The following is a 20,086-nucleotide window of genomic DNA, read 5'->3' on the forward strand; positions in this document are numbered from 1 at the left end:
CGCCTCCTGAGCCTGCTTCCTTGTTCCTGCCACCTGGTTGCCAGCCTGGGCATGTGGGAGCTGCCTACGTGTGGGGGAGTGTGAAGGGGTGGGTGCACAGAGAAGCTGGGTTCCAAGTTGTTTATTCAACAGGAGAAATAGTGCTTTGTTTTGCAGCTCTCTGATGCATTACGGTCAAGCTTGATGGGAGCTGTGTGGCCAGTTTCAGCTGCAGCTTCCCATTCAGCCCCAAGTCCTCCCCGTTTCCCCAGAGGTTAAGCCAGAAAAGATAGCCAACGTGGAGAAATGGGGTGTCAGAGGCATTATTCAGTGGGTGAGATCCAGACTCACTGGCACAATGTCTTAAAGACGTGTGCTTGTTTTTTGGCTCCTGTGGCCCCGCTCGTGCCTGATACCTCCTAAGAGAGTGGCTGAGCTCCTTCTGGCTCCTTCCATTGATGCCCCTGATAGCCAGCTTTATGGAACCCAAGAGGTCTACTAGGGGGATGGTCAGAGAATGTGGGATCCCTCAGCCCCAGCCTAAGAACATCAAGAGTGAGAAAGTCAGCCGGTGACTGTCAATTCCTGTCATCACTAGCTGGCAGGATGTGGACCCCTGGCAGTTGTCACTGTTGTCACCTCTATTGTGCCTCACAGGGCACTCAAACCATTACTCTCCTGGTTATTTCTGGGGTGGTGGACCTGGATGACTAGAGCTCCTGGGTCCCTCACCTGAATGCTTCTGCCAAAAAGGGTGTGGGTGTGGTGTGGTGTGTAAAGGGCAACAGACATCTAGACCTTCCAGGTGAGGGGTTAGCGGACCCAAGAAAAGGAACTAGGTAGGCCCAAGGCCTCAGGCATTTGATGGCAAAGACTACTGGAATTGGAGTCCAGTCTCTGCCTCCCAGTCTAGCATTCTTAGCCCACTGCCTTTCAGTAGAATGAACCCTTTAATCCCGTGTTTACTAGTTGAGCATTTATTGAGCACCTACCACGTACTAGGCATAAGTCCAAAAGGCAGCCACAGACAACTTAGGACAGCACAGAGACCTCTCTTGCTGTGAGCAGCCCTGGGTCCTGCAGGAACCTGGAAGAAGGGGAATTCCCTTAACCTGAGGAGGCCAGGAGAGGCTTCTTGGAGGAGGTGAGGTTTGAGTGGAGTCTAGAAGGCTGGTTAGTAGTTAACCTGGGGGGAAGTGTTGAAGACAAAGGAAGCAGGTGACATGCATGGCATGTTCCTGGCACTTCACCAGCAAAGTGTGCTCTCCAGGTGGTGGTCCGAGAAGGGTCGGCAAGAGCAGATCACTGTCGTGTTGAGTTTGGGCTTTGTCCTGAAGCTGGTGTGCAGAGACTGAAGGATTGTAAGCAGCAATGGCAATGTTGCTTCAGTTGCGGTTGGAAGCACAGATTGGGAGGGCTTAGCCTGGACCCAGCTGAAATACTTTGGGTAAAAAATAAGGGGGGCTTCACTAGGCCACAGCTGTGGGATGGGAAAGGAGGCAGTGGCTGCCAGAAACATTGAGCAGTTAGAATCCAGAGCTTTTGGAGAGCAATTGGAGGCGGTCAGTCAGTGAGAGACAGGGAGGTGTCTGGGGGTGGCTGTGGGTGATGGTCTTCCTGGACACAGAGGAAGCAGGTGGAAAAACCAGGTTAGAGGCAGAAACAATGTCTAGCTTTTGGACACGGCGTGTTTATGGTGCCTGTGGGAGGACACCCAAGAGAAGAGCAGAAGACAGCTGGGTGCTTGGTCTGGAGAATCAGGGAACTGCAGAGAGCTCCACTGGGGGTGGAGTCTGATATTTGGAATCAAAGGCAGGGATTATTAACTTCAGATAAAGCTCAGTGAGGCTAAGCAACTTGTCCATAGTTACATGGCTATGGAGCAAGGACCTGAACTCCAGTCTTTGGGGTTCAGGTTCTGTGGTGCCTGTGAGCCTCGGGTCTCGTGCTAATGGCCCTGCTGCAGCATCTGCAAGGGGAGGAGGCTTGGGGAGGAAGAAGCAGGTGTCTGAATATATGTTTGTCTCCTCTTCGTGTGCCTTCTGCCTGAAATTGCATTTGCCCGGAACTCGCAGGCGGGGGCATTTCTAGGTGGTTTGGAGATCTTGAGAGATGAAGCAAGAAGATTCTTGTCTTTTGGTAACCACAAGCCCTCAACTGATGTGCATTTAGCACGTTGGTGGTTGTCAGCATGTGAGGATTTTTTTTTTTTTTTTAGATTTTATTTATTCATGAGAGACACTGAGAGAGGCAGAGGAAGAAGCAGGCTCCCCACGGGGTGCCCAATGTGGGACTTGCTCCTGGGACCCTGGGATCATGCCCTGAGCTGAGGGCAGATGCTCAACCACTGAGCCACCCAAGTGTCCCAGCATGTGAGGATTTCAACAACCTTGAAGTTGACTGGGATTAGGTCTGGAGAGGCCTGGTACTACCATCAAAGCCACCTCAGGGAGTTGGGAACTGAGGCACCGGGGACCCCTCTTATCTGGGACCCCTCATCTCCTTCCTTGCCTAGTAGCTTCCGCCCAGCTTCTGAGCTGAGGTCTGAGAGGCCTCAGTCCTGGGTGTGACCTCTATAGCCCAGGAGGAATGGGTGTTCCAGCTGGTACCCTACAGAAAAATCTTGTCTTAGCTCCAATAATCACATCCTCAGAAAAATGTGCCTTGACTCCCTTCTAAATCAGGCCTTCCTACCTACTGTCTCTCAGGGGTTTGTTTTGGTTTTATTTTTTGACGTGTATATTTCTCTCTCCCACTAGACCGTAGGCTCCAAAAGACCCAGACTGGGTCTGTTTTGTCTCCTTGGCCTATTTCCTAACTCCTGACTCATATTTGTTAAATAAATGAATGAGTGCCCCCTAAGACCCAGGCACCAGGCCTGGCAGCAGAGGCAGCTCTTGTCTATTTACTGAATATGTTCCAGAAAGCAGAATGTCACTTTCAATTCTGCAATTGGTGGTGATAGTTCGGGGGAGGGGGGGGCAGGATGCACTAGGGGGTTCCTCCCCCCACCCCGGAAACAGATGGTAAAAGTGCTTAAAATATTGCTGCTTCCCCAGCACCCTTCTGTGCCCCCACACTATCGCACCCGGCACTCCTTCCCTGGGCTGAAATGGGCTCTGGTAGACAATTCTTCTTCCCTCTAACTCCAAGCACCAAGGCGGTTGGGATGAGAATTCCTTATTTAGCCAACTGTTTTCCCTCTTCTCTCCATTCACTTCCCAGCCTTCCTCATTCCTCTTCAACTTGCGCTCACACTTCTTTTTTAATGTTCCAAACACCACTTCTCAGGCTATGCATAACTCCTTGTACTTCTCCCCAATAGCAACATGTTCCTACTGTGTGCCAGGCACTGGACCAGGCCAGGAGTGTGCAGGGGAGAACACAAGTGAACAAGACATGAACCCCACCCTCCAGGCCTCACAGCTGATTGGCCAAAGCAGGCCAGTCTACAATCTCAGGGTAGAGCGAAGCCCCACCTGTCTGGAGAACCAGGCCAGGGCTTGGGGAAGTGGGTGGCTTTTATGGCAGGCAGTTAAAGGCTTTTAGGAATCCTTTCTGAAAAGGTGAAAGACATTCAGGTGGAGGAAACACGGAAGCAAAAGCACCATTGGAAGGAGCTGGACGTCTGTGGGTAAGGATCAGTAGCTGCAGAATGTGGAAGATCACGTGTAAAGGCAGGTGGGGCTGTTCACCAACTCTTGAATGTCAAGGGTGTGTGTGTGGCTGATCTGAATCCAGTGGGCAATAGGGAACCATTGAAGGTTTGTGAGCTGTGGAGTGACAGACTGTGTTTTACAAAGGTGAATAGGGCTGTGCTGAGTCAGGGAGGCAGAAGCACGGAGATGAGTAGGTGTTGTTCCCTTGGTGGAGAGGAGCGCAGTAGGTGGGCCATGGCAGTGGGGCAGAAGGAGTTGATTGTTCCATGTGATAACTGGCTTCTCCTAAACTGCCCCTTCAGCCTGAGGTTGGTTTGCCTTTTCACTTCTCTTTTCGTTTTCTGTTTTTTTCCTAGTTTAAGCAAAGAAGGAAATTCACAAGAGTCCCCTCCTCCAGCCTGGCTCTCTCTTGGCTCATGTTCTCTTCTGCTGGCTCATGGCATCCGGTACCCCCTCTGTAGGGTCTCTAGTTGAGATCTCTCTTTTGGCTGGATCCCTACCTTCAGTTGCCCGTCCCCGGGGTCTGGGAGCTGTGCCTGAGCAGTCGGTTTGCCAATGAGTCATAGAAGCAGTACTGATTTATTCCTAGGAGTTGCCTGTCACCAAGGGACCTACCAGACGAAGGGAGACCCTGCCCTTCCCTAAGGGAACTCACCTTGAGTGAAGTGGCCTACAAGATCCATACTAGTGAAACCACTAGAGACCTGTTGAGGGTAGGAGCATTCTCTCAGTTCAGAGAGGATCAGTGAGCCGTCTACTCCGCACAGCTGGCAAGTGCAGAAGGTAGAGTTTTGCTTCAGTCTAGTGCCTCAGACATGACACTAGGAGAAGGGAGAGCTGGGCCCTGGGAGTGGGTCGTTGTGCTAGGCCTCCTTGATGGGGGGTAATGGGGTGGGAGCAGTTCACCCAGAGAACCTCTGGAGTTTTCTCCAAGCAAAGAGATGTGGAGTCTGGACCCCATTTTCCATGCACCTCCAGGCCTCTAGACAAATAGCCAGTTCGTTGTCATTGTGACATTCATAGCACTCGCGAGGGGCCAGGGTCCCAGGGGATTCCCAGGTTCCGCAGGTGACTCGCTGAGCTCCTGTGAACTTGCTCGGCCCTCCCCGGGGGCGGGGTTCCAAGCACCCTGGCTCGAGCGGGGTCCCCCCAGGGTCGCTGAGTCTTTCCCTTCTCTGGCCTGAGACGCACCATGGGACAACTGATCGCCAAGTTGATGGGCATCTTCGGGAACCAGGGTAAAGGGCGCACAGTGCGTTCAAGCGACCGCTTTCATCCGGCTGCCACCTGGGGCTCCCCGGATCTGGGGTTGGGGCGGATGCGCTGGGGGACCTCGGGCTCCGAGGGTCCTGCGTGGACATTCCTTGCAGACTCCGCGGTCTCCTCTGCCCCTCGCCTGCCCCCCTCCCCGTCCACTCCTCGCCGGCTCCTCGCGGTGGCGCGCTTCGGGGCACCCCGGGGCGCAGGGCTGGGCGAGCCTCCGTCCTCCTGGCTGCAAGCTGCCGCCGGTTTCCTGCGATTGCGACCTCGTGCTCGGCTCTTCCTCCAGGGCCCCTTCTCTTGGCAAGCCCAGGGCGCCCCGGATCTTTCGGACAGCCGCTTTTCTGGAAATGTGGAGCGAGGGAGACGGGGCGCAGCTCTCATTTCCACTGTCCGGGAGTAGCGCGGGCGTCCGGGGCCCCCGGGGAAGGAAACCTGTCCTGGTGGAGTTTTGTCGGGGAGGGGTGCAGGGCAGCAGATGTGGTCCAGTGGGCAGAGGTCTCCTAGCTCTCTGGAAACACCCATCTCCTTCCTGGGAAGCCCGGTGGGGCACTCAGTCCCTTGGTCACTGAGTTTGGCCCTGACCCTGCCCTTCCGCCCTGGATGCCTCCAGAACACAAGGTTATCATCGTGGGACTGGACAATGCAGGAAAGACCACCATTCTCTACCAGTTGTAAGTGACTCTGATGGAAGGGGTGGGGTGGGGGGCGTCGGTTGGATGTTCCCACCAGACTGACAGACATTTGGACCAATCACTGGAGCCCTTCCCTGGGTTCCCTGGTTTTCCAGTAGCCAGGAGTAGTGATGGGGGTGGAAAGCTGGTGTGATCTTCCTGGCATAGAGGTCCTTCAGTTCTGTGGCCCCTCGCCTGGCATTCGAATCCTGTTCGGTATGGGCAACCCCAATACTCCCTGTCATCCACCCTACACCACCCCGGACCCTTTCCGACCCGGTTGCAGGCCAAGCTTTCAGAAACGGACTTCTCTTCCTGCCTCCCTGCTCTTGGCTCCCTCTAGCGGCAGGTCCCTCCCTTCTGACTCCTGCACCCCACCTTTGCCTCTTAACTTTCTCCCTTTCTTCAAACCCAAAGGGGAGGGCCAGTTTTGAGTCTGGCTGAGCTCTGTAGCTCCCAATAGCAGAATCTGGCTGAGTAATTATCCATCGGAGTTTTTCTCAATATCCACTCTCTGGATGGCATCTCTCCCCCCTTGGAGCTTCCAGAAAGTGATGACTTAGGAAAATCTTCTCCTGAAAAAGAAATATATGTAAATGTTTATTTTAAACCAGAAAAGCAGAGAACATTGGACATTACAGGCACATACAGTGAAAAGTTTCCCGCCCACCCCCTGACGCCCAGGTCTCCCAGAGGCACTCCCTACATATAAATATGTGAGTGCTTTCCCTTTTAAAGAAAGCACCTCTCCAATAACCTTCGCTTGTATCCGCCTTCTTTTCCCAATCTTTTGCTACTCAAGCATGGTCCACAGACCAACAGCACTTGGCATCATCCAGAAGCTTGTAGGAAAGGCAGGACACTGGGCCCCAGCCTAGACTCACTAGATCCAAATCTGCATTTTAACAAGACTCCCAGGGGATTCAACTGCATTTGAAAGTTTGAGGACACTTGCTCTAATGTGACTCCCCTCTGGGGGGTGGGTTTCCACACCAGGCTAGGACTTGGTCTCACTCCTGCCTGCATTTCCCTGTGCCCAGAGCCTTGGCCAACCTTGGCCGAGTTGTTCTGAGTTAGAGGCAGCCTGAATCTCATGAGCATAGGGGTGAGGGGCCAGAGCTGGGAGCTGGGTGGGCTGAGCGTTTGGTGTCTTCTCCCCCATCCCAGCCTGATGAATGAAGTGATCCATACATCTCCCACCATCGGTAGCAACGTGGAGGAGATTGTTCTGCAAAAGACACACTTCCTCATGTGGGACATAGGGGGACAGGAGGCTCTGCGCTCTACCTGGAACTCATACTACTCCAACACGGAGGTGAGTGCAGCACTGGGGCCAGAGGGGCCTCAAGGGTAGCTGTGTGGCATGAGCCAATCACTTAACCTCTCTGAGCCTTGGTTCTCCCACTATGTGAGGTAGAGACTCTAAGAGTGACTTCCCTGAACTGTTGTGAATATTAAATAATAAAACAATAGCTAATGCATATGTTTCAAGTACTTAACGCAGCACAATGTTTTGTTAAAATTTTTGAATACCTCTTGGCAGCGTTGTCTGCTTGCTGGCAGCTTTCTGTGTGATGTGCTGCATGGAGTAGGTCCTGGGTCTCCAGGGCAGCAGTAGATTGCAGTGGTTTTCTTCCTAGAGTGAGATGGAGATTGAGTGTGAATTCCAGCACTGCCACTCACCACCTGTGTGTCCTAGAGCGAGATCTATCATCTTGCTGAATCCATCTCCTTATAGGTGTTTTATTTTTATTTTTTTTAAGATTTTATTTATTTGAGAGAGAGATCACTAGCAGGAGGAAGGTTGGAAGGAGAACAGACTTCCCACTAAGCAGGGAGCCTGACACACGGGACTTGATCCCAGGACCCTGGTCTTATGGTGATGCCAGGACCCTGGTCTCATAACCTGAGCTGAAGGCAGACACTTAACTGAGGGAGCCACACAGCCCCGCACCCCTGTCTCCTTATTTATAAATGGGGTTAACACTGGTCCCAGTTGCACAAGGTTGTGGTGGGACCTGAATGCAGTCATGAACACCCAGGGCTTAGCGTACATGATCTGAGTTGTTCTATGTTCCCCCACTGTCTGGATGGAAGAAGTAATTAACATGAGAGGTCAGGGATCACAGTGAGCTGGAGACCCTTTCATCTGAGAGAAAGCCCACCACTCACTCACAGTTCCCTTCTGCTGGCTAGTTCATCATCCTTGTGATTGACAGCACGGACCGGGACCGGCTGCTGACCACTCGAGAGGAGCTGCATAAGATGCTGGCCCATGAGGTAAGGCCCCTGAGGTTGGGAGAGAGCCTGGTGACTAGCCGTGTGACCTCAGCCTACTCACTTGGCCTCTCTGAGGTTCCTTCCTGATCCCCCAGTGTCTGTGAGCTGCTACCCCAGCTAGTTTATCCTAGATGAAGGGCCATAATGCCCTCAGCACAGTTGATTGCAGAAGCCAGAACTGCTGGTTCAGGTGTGATCCCACTTCTCACCCACCCTGGGGCCCCCAGACAAGTCCCTTCACTTCTCTCAGTTTCCCCAAGTATAACATGGGGAGGATCACCAAATTCCTGCCTCATAGGACTGTTGTAAGGATCACATGAGCTGGTGGGGAGGCATTCCATGAGGTGTTGATGTTGGTGGATGTGGTTGCCCCATCCCGCTCCCACCTGGACATGGGCCTCTCTTGCAGAGACAGCAGAGGAGCTAGGGAGGACTCATGGGGGGAGGCGGAGGGAGGTTAGGCCTGGCAGGCTGACCAGGGCTGGGCTCCTCTGTCCACAGGCTCTGCGAGACGCTTCCGTCCTGATCTTTGCCAACAAGCAGGATATGAAGAACTCCATGACCACCGTGGAGATCTCTCAATTCCTCACTCTTAGCGCCATCAAAGACCACCCATGGCACATACAGGGCTGCTGTGCCCTCACCGGGGAAGGGTTAGTGGCTGCCCCACCTGGACCTCCAGGGTCTGGCCCAACCAATGAACAGCTGACCATCAGAACCTTCTCCTGTTTCTCTCCTGTCAGAATCTGGCTCACTGTTAGCTCCTGGGCCAAGTCAGTTGAGCACTCACTTAACAGCTGAGGTGCTGTGGGTAAGCGGTGAGCGAGATAGCGTGGCTGCTCTCAGGAGGCTTATTCTAGTAGGGGGAGAGTCACCTCTCTCTAAGCACAAACATTTTAGGTACTGAGAGGTGCCATGAAGGAAGTGAGATTGGATTAAAAGTGATAGATGGGGCAGGATTGGGTCTGATTTAGCCCTGGTGGTCAAGGACAACCTCTATTAGGAGGTGACCTTTGGGCCAAGACCAGAATGGAGAGGAGCGGTCATGGGAAGACCTGAAGGACAAGTCTTCCAGACAGAAGTCACTGATTCTTTCCAACCTTGAGTTTTCTCATCTGTAAGGAGGAAGATGATTATCCTACTCCCTCTTCGAGTTTCTGTAGAGAGCAAATGGTATCATTTATTCAACATGTATCAAGCACCAAATTTGTGCTAAGAACTTTTCTAGGCACTGGAGAAACAGCAGCAAACAAAACACAAACCTCCCTGCCCTCATGGAGCTTACTCGCCAGTGGGAGGGAGCAGACAATAAACAATTAAGAAGAATTGATAGCAAGTTAAAAAGTGGTGAGGCTTGGAAAAGATCCAGTAGGAAAGGGAGATTGAAAGTATGTGGACAAATGTTGCAATTTTAGATAAGGTACCAGGAAGGGGCCACCAAGAAAGTAGCTGCTGAAGGACGTGATGGAATGAGGTCACGAGGTCACGATCACGTAGAAAGAGCTTCGAATCAGGCCTGGAAAAAAAAAAAAATCTCTTTCCTCTTCTCTCTCAAGTGGGATCACAGCAGGCTGGGGACCTAGGTGTCTGGAGACTTTAGGCAGGTCTGCCCAAGGACCCACACATTTCTTGTAGTGTCCTTGCCATTCCCTGCCCCAACCCATATCCATCTCCTCTGCTAGACTGTAAGCCCCAGAGGGTATGTCTGTGTTTTCACCAGTAACCCCAGCTCCTAGCATAGGACCTGATGCATAGTGGGTACTCAGTCGGTTTATATTTGTTGATTGGGAGATTGGGTGAAACTTTGGTGGTCCCCTCAATCAGCTCTGAGTTGGGGCTGGGGCCTTGGAGGCTGTCATCCTCACAGGATATATTGATCCTTGCCGTGTTCCCTCCTCTCTGCAGGCTGCCTGCGGGGCTCCAGTGGATGCACTCTCAGGCCACCGCCAACTGATGTCCTGACCTGAGGCTAACCAAAAACTTTGGGGGTTTTGCTTGGCCTTCATGGGTGGAAAACCCAAGTGACTATTATTTTTCTACGATTCTCTGATGGCCACTGGGACAGCAATGGATAGTGAGATTGCCACAGTCCAACCAACCCTGCCACTGAGTGGCTAGGCTGCCCACCCTGAATTGCTGCAGATGGGACAGCAGAAGAGCTGCCCTTCACTCAGTGGAAGCAGGTGTCCTTGGAGGCACAGGCAAGCTGTTGGGCACATCAAGGGATCGGGAAGTGGAGCCCCATCCCCTCAGCCCACAACCCCAAGGAAAAAAATGGGTGACAGAGTTAAGAGACCCCTGGAATTGGTCTTTATTTCCTAGGACCACCCCCTGCCATCCCTTGATTCCTGCCCCAGCTTTCTGGCCCCTTAGCCATCTTTGAGCAAAGGAGATTCCAGAAAGGTGAAAGGACAGGCTCAGGGGAAGGAGGGGAGAGCCAAACACTGGTGGGAAGGGAGAAGGAGAAGAATGGGACATCCCAGGCGGAATAGTCCCTTGCACTGTGGGGAGTTCCACTCTTCCTTGCCTTTCTGTTCCCTCTGAGGTGCTGGCTCTGACCACAGCTTTTGAGTGGTGAGCCGTCCCATCCTAGGCCCTCCAGTCCTTCCAGTGTGAATCTCACGCCTCCCAAATGTCTTCAATTTCCACAGTGTGCCTGTCTCGATGGTCTTTTGTAATGATTTTTTCATTGTTTTAGAGTTTTTTTAATACAAGTGTAATAAATGCCATTGAAAACTGTTCACTTCTTATTTCTGCCTGCTTCTTCTATCTGTGCTTCAAACTGGCTTTTGGTTTTTGTACAGGGCTCTCAGGTAAGGGGAAATCCTCCTTGGAAATGGAGGGGGTAGGGCCTCAAGAGTCCATCTGGCCAGGGGATTGGCTGGCTCTTCGGTCCTGGGCTTTACCACCCTCTGCCAGGTAATTGACTCCTGGTTTGCCAGGGCTGGGATCTTTTGGCTCCACCTGGGTCCAAGGGTGCGAGTGGTTTGATGAGGACTCCTGGAGGAGGGGAGGAGGAGCCCTTAGGGATTAGAGACCCAGGAGTCCAATCTAGGTAGAGCTGGAGACAGGATGGAAACCCAGGCTGTCCATCTGTACACACGGAGCAGTGCTGTTACCCCATTAGACCTGAGATGGTCCTGGAGTCCGTGGGTTTCTCTCTTTCCCAAGTCAGGCAGTAGATATCTTGGGGACAGTCTGGACACGGTTGTAGAAGGCCCAGGATTTCTCAATCCTGTGGTTTTCCTGAAGCATCAGGGTGGAGAAAAAACTCTGCGATTCTAGCCATTTCTATTCAGATTCTTGGTTCTTTTCATTAGGTCGCTTTGATACTGACCTCAGATAAAAATGCAATTTAATATTCCCTTACACTACAGAAATTCATTGTAATAAGGAGCAGCTGGCGTGCTGGGGGTATAGCTCAGTGGTAGAGCATTTGACTGCAGATCAAGAGGTCCCCGGTTCAAATCCGGGTGCCCCCTCTCGTCGTCAGCCTTTTCCTGTTTTTCTTTGTCCTTCGGTCCATCTCTCAAAGTGCCCTGGCAGGGACGAGGGGGTGTCACCTAGGGCCCTGCTACCCCCTTTTGCAGACAGGCGAGGATGGAGTCTTGGCCCCGCAGAACCACGCGCTCAGCCCGCGTGTGGGTTTACAGGTGGGAAGCAGCGCGAGAGCGAGGAGCTCCGGGTTAAGCCCAGGTGGACTCCGGCAGCGCTGGGGCCGAGGGCCGGGGAAGGAAGGCGCAGAGAAGCCTGCCTGAGAGTGCAGGACGGAGAGAGGGGCGCCAAGAAGCAATACAGGGGCTCCGACGGGGCAGGGGAGGGGGACCTCGGCACAGGGAATGTCCCCGAGACCAGGGATCGCGAAGGATCTCGAGGGATTTCCCCTCCCACATTTCCAAACTGCATTTTGCTCACACCGTCAGTAGAGATCTGTAGTCCAGAGCTTCGGGAAACAAGTTCTGTGTCCCGGCGAGTAATGTTTTGAGATTCATGTAATTTCCAGCTTTTGTAAACATCGGACCCTACTTTTGAGAAGCTCGGCACGGCGCCTGCGCGCTATAGCACTAAGAAGCTACTACAGCCCAACGTCAGCGGAGGGGGTATAGCTCAGTGGTAGAGCATTTGACTGCAGATCAAGAGGTCCCCGGTTCAAATCCGGGTGCCCCCTTGGCAAGAATTTTTCGGTTTTCCCTGGGCTACACGTTCTTTGTCTCCGTGTTATTTCCCTCCCTCCAATACTTTATGTAGACGCTGCCATCGCCACCTCTCTTTTGGGCAGACGACAACTGGTGCACGAAAGACGAGAGTGCAAGAAGCAGGAATTCTCAAGCAATGGCTCTTGAAAAGTGATCCCAGGACGAGCACCACCACCTGGGAACGTGTTAGAAATGCAGATTCTCGGCTTCTTCCTAGAAGTACTGAATCAGAGACTCGGGGGGCGACGCCTAGAAATGTGTATAAGCCATCCAGGTGATTCTGATGTACACTCAAGTTCTAGAGGCTCACATAAAAAAAAAAATTTACACGTCACTCTTCGAATTATTTCCAAGCTGCTGTTTTCGATCTGAGCCCTTAAAGAGACCTTGCACACCAGCCCGCGGCTCGCCACGTGGCCGCTAGAGGGCAGCAAGAAGCCGCAGCTGGAGGCGGAGGCCTCTTCCCAGTAGAGAGTCGGCAAAATCGGGATTTGAATTAGACACCAGGAAGAACTTACAGACCGGCCTTGCCTTGTCCCGTTGTAAAGGACTTAGCGTTTAGGGCTGGAGGATGTCGTTTCTGGGACCCTGGATCTAGAGGAAGGAGGAACTGGGATTCTGAGAGATTGAGGAGTCTTCTCAGGTCCTGTCTTTGTCCCCAGTGTCAGGGAACTCCCCCCACCCCCACCCCACCCCACCCAGCCCACACTGTTCCTTCTTCTGTACCCGCCCGGGTCCTTCTTCCTGGGGAATTCCCTCAAGGGCTCTCAGCGTTCATCCACTACCTGCCTGCAACTGTCCAGTCCTTAGGCCCCAGCCCCTGAGAAACCAAGTGCCCCTCACCCCTCACACTCCCACCCTCCAGGGCTCCCAGCTCCTTGTCATCGCACGAAGTAGGTCGGGGGCGGGAGGGGGGGGGTGGTGGGGAGCGGCGGGGAACAGGCACCTCTGTGTCCTGACCTGATTCCCTGCCGTCTATTAAATCTAAATTGCGGGTATTTTTATTCTGTCCTGGAAGAAAAGGGGAAAAAAAAAAAAAAAAAAGGTGATCTCTCCCCAGAGTCTGTCATAAGGTGGTGGCAGGTGGGGGTGAGACGGCTTCTTGTTCTGCAGCTGGTTTTGAGGATTGATTGGGACCCTGAGCAGGCCTGGGGTCCCCAGAGAGAAGGGTGGTCTCCGTTACCTTCTGGGGGTGAGGGGAGGTCCGGGCTGTTTTAAAGTAGGGGTAAGCCCCCCCCCGCCCCCCCCGTTAGGCTGGTGGGCAAGATGGTGCTGGAAACGGGGGGTGGGGGGCTGGGGGGGCGTGACGGGGAAAAAGGGAGAAGAGTCCTGGGGAGGAGAGTGGAATTCGGGCCTCTGTCGGCGAGAGAAGCTGGGCGGTGGTGGGGTGTCTCTGCTGCTAGGGGACGTTCCTGGGGTGAGGATGGGCATCACAAGCCCCCGGAACTCTGAGGAACAGCCCAGGAAGGCGGGAAGCCCGGGAGACCCGGGGGGCAGGGGGGCAGGGGGCAGGGGGCGGGAGTCCAGCGCCCGGGCAAGGGCGCCTGCCTGGACCGGGGGAGGCTCTCCCCTCCCACCCGCGTCTCGAGTCCGCGGTCTCCCAGGGGGTGGGGGAGGGGAAGGGAGGCAGGAGCTGAGGTGCGGGGTGGGGGGTGGGGGCCATCCGCCCGCTGCCCTACTCCGCCCCCAGCCCCCCCGCACCACTCCCGCCGCGGGGAGCGCTCCGGGAGGGCTGGGAGGGCCGGGGAAGACTCGGGGAGCGCTCGGGAGGCGCCGCGCCCCCCGCCCCGCCCCCTCCCGGTCCCCGTCCCCGTCCCCGTCCCCGTCCCCGTCCCCGTCCGCGCTCCGGGAGGCCGCCGCTCCGCTCGCTCGCCGCCTCCTCGCCGCCCAGCCCTCGGCGCGCCAGCCCCGGGGACCGCGCCGCCCGAGCCGGGCGCCTGCCTGGCGGGGGCCGGGGCCGGGGCCGGGGCCGGGCCGGGGCCGCAGCGGCCGGGGCGTCCTGGCGCCCACCATGCGGGCAGAGCTGTGGCTCGCGGTGCTGGTGCTCAGGGAGGCGGCCCGGGCGCTGAGCCCCCCGCCCGGAGCAGGTAGGACCGGCCGGGTGGGTCGGGGCGGGCGGGGGCGGGCGTGGGCACGGGGCGAGTCCCCGCGGGCTGGCGATGTCCGGCCGGGTGGGTGGCCGCGGGGACTCCGCCGAGGGCCAGGAGCTCCGTGGGCTGTGGCAGGTGGACAGGGACCCACTTTCTTAAACACATGGGGTGTGCGAGTGAGGCTGGAGGCATGGGTCCCTGACGCCCCCCACTCCTCCTTTCCTCCTGGAAGGACACTGGAGGGACCCCAGTAGAGGGGGCTACATATGGCAGTGGGCTCTGGCTCCCAACAGGACGGTGGGGGAGTCATAGGGACCCTTGGCCGCACTGAGGGAGGCTGAATTCTGATGAGATGGGGAATCTGGGGTGCCCCCTGCCCCAGCTTTGCCTCCTCTTCCCTTCCATCCGGCTCTCCACCCCTGCCCCAAGCTGACCCAGGTTGGATCTGAGTCCCTTTCTGATCTGAGGGTTGGTGGAGATCCAGCATCCAGCATCTCTCCCAGAGCAGCCGTCCTACTGCCTTCCTCTCCCTGTTTGGAGCCTGGAGAATAGTCCTGGGCTCAGGAAGAAGCAACTTGCCGCTCCCCCATTCCCCAGTCTCCAGGATCCTCCTGTCACTCCTGCTCTGCTCTCCTGGTGGACTTTGGCCGTTAGCTGCTCTGGTTCTGGAAAGCGGAGGGCTCCTATTTGCACACTCCTCTCCCCTATACCTGTTCACAGTCATCTCTCCTGCCTGGAAGTCCTTTCTTAGGTCTACCTTGAGTCTCTCATAAAAGAACCATTTTTCAGCATGCAATTTTGCATTCCCTTCCTTTCTCCTCAAACACCCAGACCTTCTCGGGTTGGAGAGGTGGGTAATTTGCAGTCTAGCCTCTTGACAGAATTGGGAAGATAGAGCATTATGCCTCACTGACATAAGTGTCCTTTAAATGGGATAGAGCAGGGGCACGGGGTTGTTCAGGGAGATGCTGTAGTTGGGCTGCTGTGTCTCTGGGGTGTGCTAGCATCAGACACAGCATCAGTGACAGCGTTCTTGACTTTAATGGTCCATGGATGCAGCTGAGACAGGCCTGAGTCCCTGTCGAGGAGAGGGTAGGGAAGAGTGCGGAGGGTGGAAATGTGGACAGAGAGCAATGGAAGTTGGTGTGGCAAGAGGCTGCTGGTACAGAAGCACCAGTTTTCAGGTAGACCACACAGAGAAGGGTCGGAGACTTAGCTTCCTGTCCCGGCATCTCACTTGCTGTGTGACCTTGAGCAAGTTACTTTCCTTCTCTGGGCCTATTTCTCTACTTAGAAAGTGAGGCTGTGAGCAAAATCTTTGACTCTTGGTGGTGAGATTATGAGAGATTTTTTTGTTGTCTTTCCTTTTCAGATTTGTGTTAATATATGTGGGTAACTGGTCATTCAAAAAAAAATATATATATAAAGGAAGAGGTGGGACAGGTCAGTTTTTGAGGTCCTTTGCAGCCCCAAACCTGGTGAGATCTTTTGAACTCACAATGTGACTGGGATGATGAGGGAGGGCTCTGGGCCCCAGACTGAATTGGAAGAACCACGGAGAGGTTTGGGGAAGGGGAATTGGGAGGTCAGGAGCCTGTGTCCATGGGGGTGGGTGGGTGGCCAGCCTGGGGCCTGGCTTAGGACTGCCTCTTCAGAATTAGGTTGGGGTAGTAGACACCTGGTGAGGCCAGAAAGTGAAGGGGCAGGCAGAGACTTGAATCAAATCTCTAAGTAGAGGACACCGTGTCTTCTCAGCTTTGCCAGAGACTCAGCCAGGAAAAAAAGGACTTTCTCTGCAGCAGGAGAGATGGGTTGGACTTAGGGAAGCTCTAGGAAGCCGGGGGTGGGGGGTGGAGGGGGCAGCTGCTAACTCTCAGTCCAGTGGTGTTTTTCACCAGGCCTGGCTGGTTTGGAGGAAGAGTGTGTGTGGAGGGGGGAGGTGGGGGGGGGACGGAGGCAGGGGTGGGGTGGGGGGGGGCAAGGGGGTGTCTTCTGGGAAGAGATGGGGGAGTAGGACATTCTGGGGGAGGCCATTAAGGAGGGACAGCCTGGCTCAGATCAGTGGTGGAGCCCTTGAGCCTGGTGGTGAAAGCGCAGCGGGGAGCAGGATGTGACGGGGTGCCATCCAACCCCAAGGCTCCAAGCTCTCTGGGCTGCAGGGCCTCAGGATCCGAACTGAGGCCTCCCCTCCCCCTTGATGGGTTGGTTGGTTTGGTGGAGCCTTGTAACTTCATCCATCTTTAGAATGGAAGCAGGAGAAAGATGAATGACCCAAAGATACCATCGAGAGGTGAGGACAGGCCACTGAGAGGCTGACAAGTAGACACACAGGAAGTTGGCCTTAGGATGCACAGGGTATGGCAGGGGCAGCAGGGTCTGGCCCGAGAGGAACCAGGGCTGCCTGGAACAGACAGAAAGAGGCAGCTGGAGGCCATGTCTTTGGTCTGGGAGGCAGGAGATCAGGCCCACCACTAATCCCTGGTGACCCTGGCAGCTTCTTCCTTTCTCGGTATCTTGGTTTCCTCCTCTATAAAATGGAGTTTGGACCAGCTCGTGTCCAGGGCCCCTCTAGTCACGATTCTGCTTTCAGCCTCCTTCTTGCCCACCAGGCACTTCCAAGCAAACGGAGACAAAAATCTGAACTCTTTACAGTGGCCATCAGATGTCTCCCGCCATCCCTGCACCTGCTCTCACTCTCCTCAGGCCCAGCCCTCAACACTCCCAGGCTTCAAGTCCTGGCTTCTCTTCCTCCAGGTCTCGGTTAGCTCAAGGGCCACCTCCTCTGAGAGGCCCACCCTGATGGCTCTGCCCAGCGTAGCCACAAAGCCCAACCCTTTGGTTTGCCTTAGAGCACTCATCACTGTGTCACCTTGTCTTATTTGCCACATTCTTCATTCATTCAATCGCTTCTCGGACTTTTGGCTAAGATCAAGTGCATTCATTCACTCATTCATTCACATGTCTTTTCCAATTAGAATCTTCATGGGCACAGGGGTTGTGTCTGCCTGTTCACTGTTGTTACCTCAGCACCCAGCACAATGCCTGGCACACAGTAGGGTCTCAGTGAATGTGTTGAATAAATGAGTGAATCCAAGGTGGTCACGAACCTCTCCCTTGAAGGGAAACTCAGAGAGAGCCAAGCTCTTCTCTCCTCTCCTCTTCTCCTCTGACTGCTTGGTGTCCCTTCCTGCCATTTCCCTGTGACTCCCTCGCTCTCCCCAGGGAAGTGTCCTTGGTGGGAACCTCTGTGGGTTTCCCCAGCAAGAGGATGCCACTGGGGGCTTTGTAACTGGGATGCAGGGTTTCAGCTGAGGCTCTGGAGACTCTCAAGCCCCTAGGGAAGTCAGTCCTCACGTAAATCCTGGGGAAGGAAGGGGGGCTTTGCTGGGTGCTTTGCATATGTTATTTTATTAAAGACCCCCCATTTTACAGGTAAGGAAACTGAGGCTTAGAGAGATTACATAATTTGTCCAATGTCACAGTCAGTAAGTAGTAGATTCAGGGTTCATCCTCGAGCTTGTATGATTCCAAACCTCTGTTCTTTAATTGCTGTGGTATTGCAGTGCAGTTTCTAGCGGGCCTGTGCTCCAGGGGAAGGGTTTTCTCAGCCTGTGGATCTCAAGTACTCTGAGCTTTTGAAGATTCCCCCCTCCCTCCCTACATCCCTCTCTGTCTTTCTTTCCTCCTTTCCTCCCTCCCTCTCTCCCTCCCTCCCTCTCTCCCTCCCTCCCTCCCTCCCTCCCTTCCTCCCTCCCTTCCTTCTTTCTCTCTGTCCTCCATATGTGCTGACTGAGCATTTGTGCTGTGTCAGGTACCTGGAGCCTACAGATTTGCAGGCAGCAACTACATGTTGGGATCAGGGCTGGGATGGTGCACGTAGCATTTGGGGTGACAGGGGAGGGATGTCAGGGGATGCTTTGGGAAGAGGTACCATCTCATGGGACTTGAAGGATGAGCAAAAACTCATCAGAAGGGTTCATTTTGGAGCAGAGTGGTCCTGGCTGGAAAAGCCCTATGTGTGAGGCCCTGTGGCCAGAGGGAGCAGGACTAGGTCCCGGGGAGGACTTTAGGGAGACAGGAGGCTGGAGGAGAGGGCAGGAATCCAGTCTCGAGGGCTGTGGTGAGCTGGAAGCACTGGAGAGATGGAATCAAGTTCGTCCTCTAAAAGGATGCCCTGGCAGGTATGTGGGAGACTAGCTCAAGGGCTAGTCTCAAGGTCGTTAAGAGTGGAGGCCACAGTAGCTACTGGACTGAGTGGTGGCTGTGGGGCAGGAATGACAAGCTTGGGTGGTGGGTAGGATGAGGCTGGTTTGGCCAGGCACGACATGACCTCCTGAAGGCAACCTGTGGCTTCTTGCACTAGAGCAGGGCAGTGGCACAAGGAGGGGTCTGGGCTGTACTGCTGGGATGCCCCTCCACGTGCCTAGTCTCCTAGTACAGCTCCCAAGATTGGCCCAGTGGTCCCATCTTATATTCCAGTCCCTCCCTGGGCTTTCCCTGCTCCTTAGGAAACAACCTAGGACCGCCAGTCACCTCGTGTTGCATTTGCCGTGGCCTGAGCAGACTCTGAAGTCAGCGTGCCCTGTGCACATCTTGCCATGGCCTAGTTCCATGACCTTGGGAGATTCCTTAACACCTTCACGCCTCAGTTCCCAATTTGTACAATAGATCTAAACCCAACCCCGATCCCATGGGGTTCCTGTGGGGAGTAAATGAGTTAATGGATTTCAAGCATTTGGAAGAGTGCTAGCACCAAGCAAGCATTCTTGAAAAGTTAGCTGTAATTTTTTATTCTCCCTATTGCTATTGTGATGGCCCACTAGACGGCAGGCGACGTGGGGCCATGAGTGAATGAACAAGCAGACACATGAGCAAGAGAGCGCTTTGGGCACTTCTGGCCATCACTCACAGGCAGGTGTACTCACCTGCGGGGACGGGAAATGGGTGCTGAGCAAGTGAAGCTCTCTAACCCAGGACAGAAGGTAGAGCAGAGAGTGGCCGCGGGTTGGATGGCTTTGCGACACACGTGTGAGCGCTTGCGCACATGGAGAGGAGGGCCTGGGACCTTTTAGGCAAGTCCGTGTGCACAGGCACGTGGGCTGCTACACACACATGTGAGCAAGCAGCTGTGTTGGCTCCTGCCACAGGCTGAGGGGGTGATGTCCTGTAGCCAAATGGGAGGGGGAAGGGTGGCAGGGAGACAGATGTGGTGGGGCTTGAGAGGGTCAGACTCAGGGCTAGGGCAGGGCAGGGCAGATTCCCGGGCAGCCTCCCATCCTCTCCATCCCCTTCCCTGCCTGCCTTCATGGACCTAGGCCCTGAGCTCTCTGATTATAAAGCCTTCTCATTTTGAGTTTTGTACTGCATGGTCATGGCAGCCTGTGCGATAGGCATGACTGGCATCCCCATTTTAGTGATGAGGAAATGGAGGCTCAGAGAGGTAAATGGATGGGTCCAAGGTCACACAGCCTGTGGGTGTAGGTGGACCTTCCCTGACCCCACATCTGGTTGCCCCCCCACCCCCTTCCCAGCCCTCTTCTCAGACCTAGGACTCCCACTTTGCAAGTAGCCTGCTGTCTCAGCTGCAGGATCATGATGCCTGCCAATCCCCAGCATCCCTTTGCAGACCAGTTAAGCTCCTCCACTTGCTCTGCACACGTTCCTTTCCTGTTCTGGCTCTGGCCCAGGCCCGAGGGCTGCTTGCGGCCCAGCACAAACAGTTCAATCTCCAGAGGTAGCTGTGGGCCCCACCCGAGAGGGGCAGGACAGCCCTGGCTTGGGGTCTGAGCCGTGGGCAGACTGCCTTCCCAGTTCTGGGATCAGGCCCATCTCAGCCAGTGGGCAACTAGGGATAGGGGCCCCAGGACCGCCCCTCTCCCCACCTTCTCCAGAGCATCTGGTTGCGATTAGGGGCAGAGAAGGGAGAGGGGGCCGGCAAGGGTCCAGTA

The 20,086-nt window shown here is 54.8% G+C and overlaps 2 protein-coding genes and 2 non-coding genes across 8 annotated transcripts in view; all 4 read left to right on the forward strand.

Annotated features, from left to right (window-relative positions):
- The first annotated feature begins 137 nt into the window (after positions 1 to 137).
- ARL5C (ADP ribosylation factor like GTPase 5C) lies at positions 138 to 10,602 on the forward strand. 5 transcript variants are annotated; one of them, XM_038547455.1, is made up of 6 exons: positions 138 to 3,613; positions 3,995 to 4,421; positions 5,512 to 5,572; positions 6,740 to 6,887; positions 7,769 to 7,852; positions 8,354 to 10,602. In XM_038547455.1, the coding sequence occupies exons 4-6, from the start codon at positions 6,744 to 6,746 to the stop codon at positions 8,651 to 8,653; spliced, it is 528 nt and encodes a 175-aa protein (XP_038403383.1). In that variant the 5' UTR covers positions 138 to 3,613; positions 3,995 to 4,421; positions 5,512 to 5,572; positions 6,740 to 6,743; the 3' UTR covers positions 8,654 to 10,602. The 5 variants fall into 5 exon arrangements, with proteins under 5 accessions (XP_038403383.1, XP_038403384.1, XP_038403385.1 ...); XM_038547454.1 differs by lacking the exons at positions 138 to 3,613; positions 3,995 to 4,421 and adding an exon at positions 4,445 to 4,876 and having other exon boundaries at positions 8,354 to 8,505; positions 9,758 to 10,602; XM_038547456.1 differs by lacking the exon at positions 3,995 to 4,421.
- A 660-nt stretch (positions 10,603 to 11,262) lies between these two features.
- On the forward strand, positions 11,263 to 11,334 carry TRNAC-GCA. Its single transcript has one exon. It is a non-coding gene; the product is annotated as a tRNA-Cys (tRNA).
- A 614-nt stretch (positions 11,335 to 11,948) lies between these two features.
- On the forward strand, positions 11,949 to 12,020 carry TRNAC-GCA. The gene has a single exon. It is a non-coding gene; the product is annotated as a tRNA-Cys (tRNA).
- Positions 12,021 to 13,899: 1,879 nt separating this feature from the next.
- Positions 13,900 to 20,086, forward strand: part of PLXDC1 (plexin domain containing 1) — a 61,349-nt gene continuing 55,162 nt past the window's right edge. The window contains exon 1 of the mRNA XM_038547458.1: positions 13,900 to 14,135. Coding sequence (XP_038403386.1) covers positions 14,060 to 14,135 — 76 coding nt within the window. The 5' untranslated portion in view covers positions 13,900 to 14,059. The remainder of the gene's footprint in view (positions 14,136 to 20,086) is intronic.

The sequence above is a fragment of the Canis lupus genome, chromosome 9 (genome assembly GCF_011100685.1).
Source record: "Canis lupus familiaris isolate Mischka breed German Shepherd chromosome 9, alternate assembly UU_Cfam_GSD_1.0, whole genome shotgun sequence".
Lineage (NCBI taxonomy): Eukaryota > Metazoa > Chordata > Mammalia > Carnivora > Canidae > Canis > Canis lupus.